At 40.7% G+C, this 11,062-nt stretch overlaps 1 protein-coding gene across 1 annotated transcript; it reads left to right on the top strand.

The window, feature by feature from the left end:
* The first annotated feature begins 432 nt into the window (after positions 1-432).
* On the top strand, positions 433-10,902 carry slc35a5 (solute carrier family 35 member A5). Its single transcript, XM_051403310.1, is given in 11 exon segments — positions 433-537; positions 3,004-3,163; positions 3,344-3,442; positions 3,528-3,661; positions 3,908-3,975; positions 5,253-5,441; positions 6,213-6,413; positions 6,512-6,639; positions 8,019-8,287; positions 8,995-9,024; positions 9,026-10,902. Coding segments are annotated over 10 exon segments (1,284 nt in total). The 5' UTR covers positions 433-537; positions 3,004-3,036; the 3' UTR covers positions 9,065-10,902.
* Positions 10,903-11,062: the final 160 nt, after the last annotated feature.

Below are 11,062 nucleotides of genomic sequence, written 5' to 3'. Positions count from 1 at the left end.
GCTTATTATTATTATTATTGTAGACATAGGATCTGCTGTGTCTACCCTTTTTGAATATCAGATATATATCGTATAGAAGTCCGGAATCTTTTCATTCACAAATCTTCTGTCAGAAGCTGGTCTGCTGATAACATTAAGTAGAATTTGTATTTGGGTAGTAAAACCAGTATTTTTAAAATATCCAAGCACCCTGTATCATAGCTACATGTGTGACGTTTTTAACAAATCAATACGTTTGGAAATGGGTCCAAAATCCAGCGAATAATTCTACTTTGAGATTGAGGAGTTCCTCTTTCCTTCGTAGGTTGATGCACCGCTGCCTCTGCTAGCCCTGTTCCAAGATGGCCGCCCTGTAGGCGCGCCGCTCTAGTGGCGGCAGCAGTCGATGCGGCGTTAATGACGTCAACGCGGCACCTGTGCCAATACGCCTGCGCACATTAACCAGGAAGAGCAAGGCTCGGTTGTTTGGTTGCTGTTTGTTTGATGGTGCCTTAAGAGAGTGCTTGAGTTATGTCTCGGAAGAGAGGGATGTAACAAGTAAGTCTGTTTCATATCTCGTTGGCAGTGTTCTCAGTAACAATATAACGTTGTTAAGAATAAAGATTCACAGTAGCGTTATCTTTATCGGAGGTGTTTAGAAACATGGCGGTTGTGGTGCAAATGATGCTAACGTTAGCTCCGAGCACACTGGTACAGTTTGGTACAGTTTGGTACAGTTTGGTTCAGTTTGGTTCAGTTTGGTTCAGTTCTCCTGTTTGTCAGCAGACTAACTTACGGTCTGTCCCTAACAACAAGTGTTACTGTTGTACTTTTGTAGTCAGTATCTTAAGCGCATTACAGCATTGTCAGAGATAGTCTCTGGTTAAGTATAACGTTAGTTTTCCTTTTGGTCTTTTAGGATCATTCTATAAATGTCCACTCTTAAAAGGCCAGTATGTCTTGAAATGTGCTTTCCCCCCTACCATTTAAACGTAGACTGCGTTATTACATACCTCGTCGACTTTATGAATAGAAAGCTTTAATGTGTTTTTTTCAGTCAACAAGTGAACAAGCGTAAAGACAAAAAGGCAGTATTTAGGACTGCTCAGTAAGGCCTCACAATAATGACAGACTTCCAAAAACGTATAAATAAAGTCACTCTTAAGTGAATAAAATCAATAAGGATTATTGATCTTATGTATGTCTCCCTGCAGATCTGAGTGAGCAGAGTGATTATTGGCATTAGTAAATGTTAATAATAATAATAATAATAATAATAATATCATTAGTAACAGGGCTGCATGATGTAATAAAAACGTCATTTTGCAATTATTTTTATAGATATTGCAATTTGCATATTACTTATGTGATTGCACCTGGCTATATTTCAATAATATTTCAAATAATTGTGCAGCCCTAATTATAATAATAATAATTTTATTTATGAAGCACTTTTCAAGCCCAAGCCCTGCTTTTCAGATTAAAAGATATACAGAGCAAAAATTAAAATCAGAAACCCATGTAAGTCACCCCCCATATAAACATGGATACAAATAAAGTACATGAGGACATAATCTGGCAGCACTGAGCTCAGTCTTAACAGGCACTGTGGATAGATCACATTTAGATCACTCTTCATCATTTAAAGAGAGGACGGTACTGACTGCATCTTCACAGGCGACTGCACTTCAGTGGCAGAAGATGCTTTTTTTAATACTTCATCCTGTTGAGAAAACAAGCGTTGATGTCTCGAGATAACAAAATAATAAATAATAATAAATCTGGAGATAACTGCATTAAAAAACAATTGCAAGTTGGAACCAGAACCTTTTTTGCTTGAGAATTGATATGTAGTTATGTTCAATTGTCCGGCTCAGCCTCGCCACTGTCCTATTCAGCTTGGTATTATATCAGCAGAACACTGGAGTTTTGTGTTGTCTGCTTAACAGTTTTCTGACTTCAAAAGTGAGTAAAAGTAAAAGTGAGTGGATACAAAGGGTTATGTGTATGTGCCTGTCTGATCATCCATCGGAAGATTGTTCTAAACACCCAGAAAGAGCAGGACAGGACAGCAGTGGGAGGAGGTTGTGTGGTGCAGTGGGGCAGAAGATAAGAGCTAAATACACCAGTCAGTAGAGTGAGTTGTTCCTGTTATTCAGCCTGCCAACATTGATACAAATGTGGGGGAAAAAAATTATCAAAACACCTGTACAATTCAGCATCACCACAAACTACATCTCTCTCAAACTGAACATTATAACCCTCATGAAGAGAGGATTTATAGAGAACTATCAAGGAGGCTTGAGGACGTTAAATGTTCCACTAATATGCTCCGATCCAATATTGGTATCGGGTGCCGATACTCACAGTTGGATATCAGACTGGCGTCACTGATCTGCCTACTGATCCAGATTCCATATAATGGTGTTTTTACGACAGCTGTCTGGGGCTTTTATGGAGTTTATTCAGTTGACTGCGGTTAATGTGTGTGTGAGGATGAGTGAGAGGAAGAAAGGATGTGAAAGACAGATGGATGTACAGATAGGTGAAAACATGCAAAAAGATAATAGTATCAGCAGATATCCAAATTCAGATATCTGAATCGAGTTGGAACTGATAAAAAGTGTATGGGTGCCTCTCTACTGAATGCCATATCTGTGGCTCAGAGGCAGAGTGGCTCGTCCACTAATCAGAAGGTTGTTGGTTTGATCCCTGGCCCCTTCCGCTGCATTTCGAAGTATCCTTGAGCAAGATACTGAACCCCCAATTGCTCCCGATGCTGTGTCATCGGTGTGTGAATGTGTATGAATGCGCTACTTTCTGTTTGATGGACTTTGCCATCACTGAGTGAATGTCTGTGAAAGGGTGAATGTGGCATGTAGTGTAAAAGTGCTTTGTGGTTGGAAGACTAGAAAGGCGCTATACAAGTACAGGTCCATTTACCATTTTTAGTGAAGTGCAATGAAGCTACTGAGTTTCCAAGTCTAAGAAGAAAAAAAAAAATCTGTGCTTTATGTGCGCCAGCAGGTTTGACAGCACCCAGTTCCTGTCATAGCCATGGTGTGCTGCAAATCCTGCCCCAGACTGTGCTCCCGCTCGTCGGCCTACACTTTGGCCCTCGGCCTGGGCTTCGTCACCTTGGGGACCAGTCGTATCCTGCTGCTCAAGTTCTCTGCCAATGCTGGTGAGTGACAAAGAGACAAATGTTACTTTGTGTTTCCAACAGAGATAATATGATGTGTCAAGTCAGCACACAATTGAAAGGCATGTCATAAAGTGGTTTTAATGTTTTTCTGTGTATTCCACTAAATGTTTGCATCTTTGTGTGTGTGTGTGTGTGTGTGTGTGTGTGGTCAATTTGCAGAGAACAAGTATGACTTCCTCCCTGCGTCCGTCAATCTACTTGCTGAGGCGCTCAAACTGCTCTTCTGTCTGGTTATGTCAGTCAGGGTCATAGTCCGAGGTAATCATTGAACTCATGTTTGTGTGTCTGTGTCTGTGTGGAGGAAAACATAATGTTTATGCGCTCTTTTTCTCTCTTTCTTCAGAGGGACGATCATGCAGAGAGCTGGGCTGCTCCTCCAGCTCTTCCTTCCTCAGCTCCCTGAAGTGGGCTGTCCCCGCTTTCCTCTACTTTCTGGACAACCTCATCATCTTCTATGTGATGACTTACCTGCAGCCTGTTAGTTAATATTTACCTGAAGTAAACATTTAGTGTACTAGCTTTACACTAGGGCTACTGGATGATCCACCTTAACATACAAACCACACCCCTTTTGTAGCTTTTAAGACCCTGTTGGGGAATTCAGTGGATATCTAAATGTAGATTCTGTGTTCTCATATCAATGCCAGCTTTTACCAAATGTTCTGTCCTGCTATTACTGTGCTGTTTTATCTCTTAAGCAGCTGTTCCTCCTCTTATCCACAGGCCATGGCAGTGTTGTTCTCCAACTTTGTCATCTTGACCACAGCTGTACTCTTCAGAATTGTTCTGAAGTAAGTGGCTCGATTGACAACTCTGTAATGTTCTGTTCCTCAGTATGATAGTGTGTATGTTTTTGGGAGTGTGACTGTAGATGAGAGATGTTGAATTTTTCTCACTGTTTTTATGTTGCTTTTCCAGTCCCTTTTACCTTTTTGTGTGGCTTGTTTAGAAGTAATGTATGGAGCCCCTAAAGGGACATGGGGGAAAAAAAAAAAAATGAAACGTTTCTGGTGCTCACGAGGTACTTTCTCATGCTCACGAGAAAAGTATCTTGTGCTCACGCGAAACCTTAGGTTAACCACAGGCAATTGTGCTTCCTGTGCGTATGCCTCTAGGCTCATTAACTGCGGTCAAGCCAGCCGTCACTCCGATCTCCGTGGTCAAATCAGCCGCAGAATTTCGAGTGTTATATATATATATATATATATGTAAGTGTTATATTCTCAGCATTATGGTAATTGCGGGGAAACAGCATATTCACTTCCGGTTTTCACAATAAAGGTATTAAGAACAGTAAGCTATAATTCGAACCTACATTTAAAATAAAATATGTTACATTAAAGTGTTTCATGCGACCTTGATGAATAAAAAACATACTTAATATCAAGCATTTCTACTGCACCAATGTGGAGAAATGCCAAAACAAAAGTTCCATATTTGTACCTCCAAGTGGCATCTTTTCTTATATTATATTACAACCAACGTTTGCTAAGAGCTTGATTGACAGCCTGGTGGTAGCTGTTGTGGCAAATCAACACATGGCTCATTTGAATATTAAAATTAGCCATGTGTTGATAGGTCTCCACACGAAAATGTAACCAATGAAATTACTTATTTTGACACACATTTTTAGCCAATAAGTATTAAACTGACAAGGTAATGTGTCAAAAGGCGGACCTTTTTTGTTATTTTCTCAAAAGGAGGACAGATGAGTGTCTGGCTTAAGGCTGCACCTGTAGCCGGACAGGGCATTTAAAAGCCGGACGAATAGCCACCCTAGTAACGGCTGGCTTGACCGCAGTTAATGAGCCTAGAGGCATACGCACAGGCAGCACAACTGCCTGTGCTTAACCTAAGGTTTCTCGTGCGCACGAGATACTTTCGTGAGCGTGAGAAATGTTTCATTTTTTTTTTTTTCCCATGTCCCTTTAGGGGCTCCGTAGTAATGTATTCCATTTTAACAAAATAATAATACTAATAATGTACTGCACTCCAATGCTAAAGTAAAGCAAGATCACAATTAAGTTGAGTGAAATACTCATTTCATACCATTTTTGGTTTCTCACAGGAGGCGCCTTTCCTGGGTTCAGTGGGCAGCGTTAGTTGTTCTCTTCCTGTCCATTGTTTCCTTGACAACAGGATCGGGGGGCAACCAAAATGCCATAGCTGTGCCAGGACTGCACTCAAACCCCCTCTCCGCCCCCTCCAACTCCTGCCTGCTCTACACACAGCTCCTGGAGCAGATGAGGAACAGCAGGTAGCATGATAATTACAATAAATTAAAGCTGCAGTCTTTTATAAAATTAACTTTTTGTCATATTTTCTGAAACTTTCACTATATCTTGACAGTAGTACATGAGACAGATAATCTGTGGGGAAAAAAAAAAAAAATCCTCCTACCCCTTTTCTACAAAGACAATTTAAGGGCTGGTTTAGAGCCGGTGCCTAAGAACTGGCTTGGCCAGAAAAACTGGTTGTAGCGCAGCACCAAAATCTTTACTGGTTTAGAACTAAGAACTGCTTGCTTGGCTAATGTTGGCTAGCCAACAGCTACCTAGTTGGTCAGCTAGTGTAACCATAACAATAGGTAACATGGGAGGCGTATGCAGTGACTTAATGACGTGGCTCTATGGTGACTCTCTGGAAAACCAAACAGGTTCTTAGAAGGTTCTCAAGTTGAACCGGCACTAGCACCAGCCTAGAACTAGCACTGGGTTCAAGTTGGTGGAAAAGGTCTTCTTGTGCTCCTAATGGTATTTGCATGAGTCCACCACGACTGAATGAAAACAACCAGTCAGAGCTAAGAAAGATAGTTGATTGTTTAGTCTCATTCAAAGGTCGTGGAATACTGACACTAGCTCTGTTGTGTAAAATCAATAGAGATCCCCTTCTGCAGTTTAAAGGAAATATAGTCCCCTTGGACAAAATTATTGTCCATGCTGCAGTGATACTTTTACAGCATGTTTCCTGGTTCATTTTGGAACAAATTCCAGTCCGTTATGTTGTTATTTTTATCTTTTCAACACAGTGCCAGTGAATCATGGGCGTCGTCCCTGCCCGGGCAGGCCTGGAGAGACAGGGTAGTGGGGAAGCTTCGATCTCTGGGTGTGGGTCACATCCTGCTCCTGCTCCAGTGCTTCATCTCTGCCATGGCCAACATCTACAATGAGAAGATACTCAAAGAGGGAGACCAGCTCACAGAGAGCATCTTCATCCAGAACAGTAAATTGTGAGTGCGACTTATAGAGAAAATAAGAAGACAGAAGACACGTGACTAGATTAAATTATTCCACTCTAATCTTTGTCTTTTGCTGCATGATTTTGCAGGTATGCCTTTGGTGTGGTGTTTAATGGTCTGACCCTCGGGCTCGGCAGTGAGGCACGAGGCCTCACCATGCACTGTGGCCTCCTCCATGGACATAACATGTATTCCCTGGGTCTGGTGCTGGTCACTGGTGAGTTAACAGTGGACAAGTAACAGGGCCTCGCATACCTAAATGACAAAATAGCTGATTTGTCTGTGTCTTCTAAAACAACCGATATGAGTGTTTTGTGATCGAATGCCCCTGTGATTAGTTTAGGCAACTAAAACTACTCCATTAAAGGACTAGTACAAAACTTTAGCAAATATACTTATTCGCTTTCTTGCGGAGAGATGGACAAGAGGGTTGACACCACTCCCCTGTCTGTTAAATATGAAGCTATTAGCTGTTTCCCCTTGCTTCTGTTCTTTCCTCTTCTTTGCTGTTGGTCGAGAGTGAAGGAAGAGATGGAGCGAGTGGCTGTAGCAAAAACAAAGCTGTGAATCAGAGGAATAAATTGTTATCTTCTTATTGTTTAATGGCGAGTACGTTCTAAAGCACAAATAAACACACCTCTGCAGAAATCTGTGGGAAGAATTTTGTGTAAATGCAACCGAAGGGCTTCATCCTGTCTGCTGTTTCCCTGCTCTGCTCTGCCTGCCTGTGTGCATGAGTAGCTCAGCCCATAGTATAAAGTTTCAACTATTCACTACAGCCCTACATATTTACCAAAATGTCTACCTACTCCTTTGGGGTTGGGGTAAGATAATGATCGTGGTTAGGGATATGGAAGGATTGTCTTCATTGTCACAAGAAACCAACTTTCTTGGAATTTAAGCCCCTGTTGCTTAGAAAGATGTTGCTGGTGTGAAATGATGCCACACTTCAGACTGTTTCTCTCCGCCATGACTCCTTCTTGTTGCAGCAGCATAAATGCATCAGCTGTCAAAAAAAAAACGGTGGAGCTGGCCGATAAAATGATTAATTTTAATTTACATTTTAAAACGATGCAAAAACGGCTGAATTGTAAAAACAAGATTCAAACTACAAATATTATAATGTGGGGATATACAGCTTTTAAGGACTCAGTAAAACAAGCTTTTTTCTACTCATCTTTACAGAACACATAGAATCATTTCCCCATAGTCTTCCATTGAGGAAAAAAATTCAGTGGTAAGACATTACAGTTGCAGAGTGTTTCACAGTGCGTGGAGATTTTATTTTTAGGCAGTATCGCCCATCGCTACATGCTGCCATCAATAAAAGGAGTTGATAAGCTTGGAGGAATACAATTCTGATTGATCAGACAATTTGGAACAGGTTCCCATCGCTTAAACTTTTCTGGGCCGCGTAGGCATTATTAGCTGTTGTGTATATGGTATGGACAGTGACTGGATAACTGTCTCCAAATAAAAGCTGCTGAGTTAATATAATCAGTAAACACCATTAAGACCTGTCAACTTGCCTGTGAGTATATAAACAAGATAAAAAATTGAAAGTGTGCATTTGAAAACCTCTCCTCTGTCTTCCAGCTGCCCTGGGTTTATCTGTGGCCTTCATCTTGAAATTCAGAGACAACATGTTCCATGTGCTGACAGGCCAGATCACCACCGTTCTGGTCACTGCCCTCTCCCTCTTCCTCTTTGACTTCCGCCCTTCACTGGACTTCTTCCTCCAGGCTCCCATGGTCCTGCTGGCCATCTTTATCTACAACGCCAGTCGGCCCAAGGACCTGGAATACAGCCTGCAGCAGGAAAAACTGCGGGTCATCAACGGAGAGGTGTTCGAGAGGTCCAGAGGGGTAGGGAGCAAACCGCAAAACCCACAAACCTACACTGGTCACGCACAGGAGCCCACACACTCACCGAACCCCCATGTTAAGCCCCGTCCTCTCCTCCCACACATACCAAGTTCTCTGTAGGAAACTTGGCTTTAATTTGTCTGTAATGTGATTTCTTCAGCGCTGGAGGGAACAGCATTCAGACTTGTGCTGGTGCCTTACCTCACTTAATTTCATTAGGTCAGTGTAGTCTATTGGATTTTGAAAGAGGAAGCTATTAAACAGAAGAGATCTCTGTGAGGGCCTTATGAGGACACTGTCCTGGAGTTAGCAGGAAAATTTGATTTTGACAGGTCTTTAAAATGATGGTTATGTTACATTACTTTTATAGAACTGCATTGACTTCAGTCTCGCTTTTGAATTTGTTTTGGGGGAAAATTTGTATTGATCAAGTTCAAGTTTTAAAAGTCACATTTAATCAGGGTTCCCACGTGTCCTAAATTTAAGTTTTCTAGTCATAGAAACACCTGGAAATCGATGTCGATAGTATGGATGTGAAATTGGTTTTAAATTACATTCATAATGGTCTGCAGAAACCCTGAGAAAGCTGTCGTTTGGTGATGATACTAAGTTGTTAATGTTAGAAATACCTTTGTGCGTTTAGGTTTGTCCACTGGATTCCACCATTTGTGCACACATTCTAATTTGCTTTATGTTTTCTGTCGTAGGACGGTGAGGAGCTGGAGCTCCTGACAAAGCCCGAACACAGACAGTGAATCTGAGGAAGAGTCCTTGTAGTAGTGAGTTACGGCTCAAACCAGGGCAGAAGATTTTCTTTCTTCACTGCCGCTGCACTATAGACTTGTAGCCCTGGACGTGGCAGCAGGTCAAGCATTTACTTGAATGACTCAGCGGGTGAACATTGAATGACAGTGTTGATGGACAGTGTGATGAACTCTGTTGAACATTTGTGATGACTAAGGCTATTGTGTATATTTTGAAATGTGCCTGTCTGTTTAAGAGTGCTGTCAATTAGTCTAGTGGAAGAACTCCCAGTAATACATCAGTATATGTGCTGAGAAATAACTGTCACAACCACTGATGTGGGGTCAGTAAGGGTCTGTTATGGATACTTTATTTCCTCTAAAAACTTAGACTATGTGCCACTATTTGACTGCTTGCAGGTGATTGATAAGCTTAAGGATCACATTTCATACAGTTTTATGATTGTACGGCTTTACACTATTTTTAACTGTTGTTGGTGCTGTGTAAAAGAAGTGTTTATTCAATATGGTCAATATTTAAACAATATGGAAAACTTATGCAATACAGTCCATTACAAAGTCACAAACTATGGCTTCAAAAATGAACATGTCCCTTTTTTGAAGCTGCAGTTGGTAACTTTTCTAAAAATATCTTTTTGTCATATTCACTGAAACTTTCACTATATCCTGACAGTAGAACATGAGACAGATAATCTGTGAAACAATCAGGTTCCTCTGGCTCCTCCTAGGGCTCATAATGGTTTTTGTAAAAATAAATCCACAACCAACCAATCAGAGTCAAGAAAGAAAGACGCTTTGGGTTGGTGGTTTGAAAATAGTTGATTGATGAGACTCAACTATCTTTCTCCGCTCTGATTGGTTGTTTTTGTTCAGGCCCGGTGGATTCTTACAAATCCAAAGCCAGAGGAAAGTGATTGTTTCACAGATTATCTGTCTCATGTTCTACTGTCAGGATATAGTGAAAGTTTCAGTGAATATGACAAAAAGTTATTTTTAATAGAAGTTACCTGCTGCAGCTTTAAGTCCCGCCCCATTTTACTAACATTAATTATCAGATATAACTAGCTAGCTAACGATCCAGTAGATTAGCTAGCTAGTGTTTTGCTAACAGCAGCTAATTTAAGATGAAGACTTTTATCTTTTAACCATCTTCAAAATGTCTTTTCAACATAGATTAGCCTAGCACATAGCATAACTTCTGTTCTGATGAGGCTGTTATTGGAACATGGAACAAAAAGGGGGCGGGACTTAGGAGGGGTTAGTTATAAATTGGCAGAAATATACGCACAACAGAACTGTTTCCATTAAAGTGTACAGGCCTACTATTTTTCTGCTCACACAGTGTATTTTCTTAACCACGAACCAGAATCAATGAGCACCTTTGGCACAATAGAGCAGTTAGTATGCCTGAATATCTGAAAGCACAACAAACTCTGGTCTCTTACTGGCCTCGAACGTTCTTTTTTTAAACACATGGCGGAGGTTTGATGTATTACAACTGTGAAATACAATGAAATATATTTCTTTTAAGATTCTAGTTTGTGCCATACAATTTTAACATGTATGAATGCTAGTTATTCTGAAATAAATTGCAAGTAAACTGCATTTAAAAGGTGAAAAATTCACGTGTAGCAACAGCAGTATAGGAGAGTAGGTGGGGAAAGAGATGGAGCACTGATGTGCCAAAAAAGATGAGGACAAAAGGAAATGTTGGGAAGCATGAGTAGAGTACAGGGCAGTGGAGAGAATGCAATTGGAATGGAAGTGATAAACCTTATTGTATTCCAACTTTATATTGAAATGAAAAATTTCAGATATCTTGTGCATAATTTAATAAACATTTAAGCTGAATTTAGCATGTTTTCTGTTGGAAACCCTGGAGGAAAGTTCAGTGGATCTCAACAATTATTGGCTGCCTAACATGTTTTTTTTATATATTGGACCTACTGAAAAGACCATGAGGTTTAGGAGGTTTAAACTGTTAAAAGCCATCTTTATAATTTTGCGTTCC

Source organism: Dicentrarchus labrax, unplaced genomic scaffold (assembly GCF_905237075.1).
Source record: "Dicentrarchus labrax unplaced genomic scaffold, dlabrax2021, whole genome shotgun sequence".
NCBI classification, from domain to species: Eukaryota; Metazoa; Chordata; class Actinopteri; family Moronidae; genus Dicentrarchus; species Dicentrarchus labrax.
This window is presented reverse-complemented; position numbering and strand designations above follow the sequence as displayed.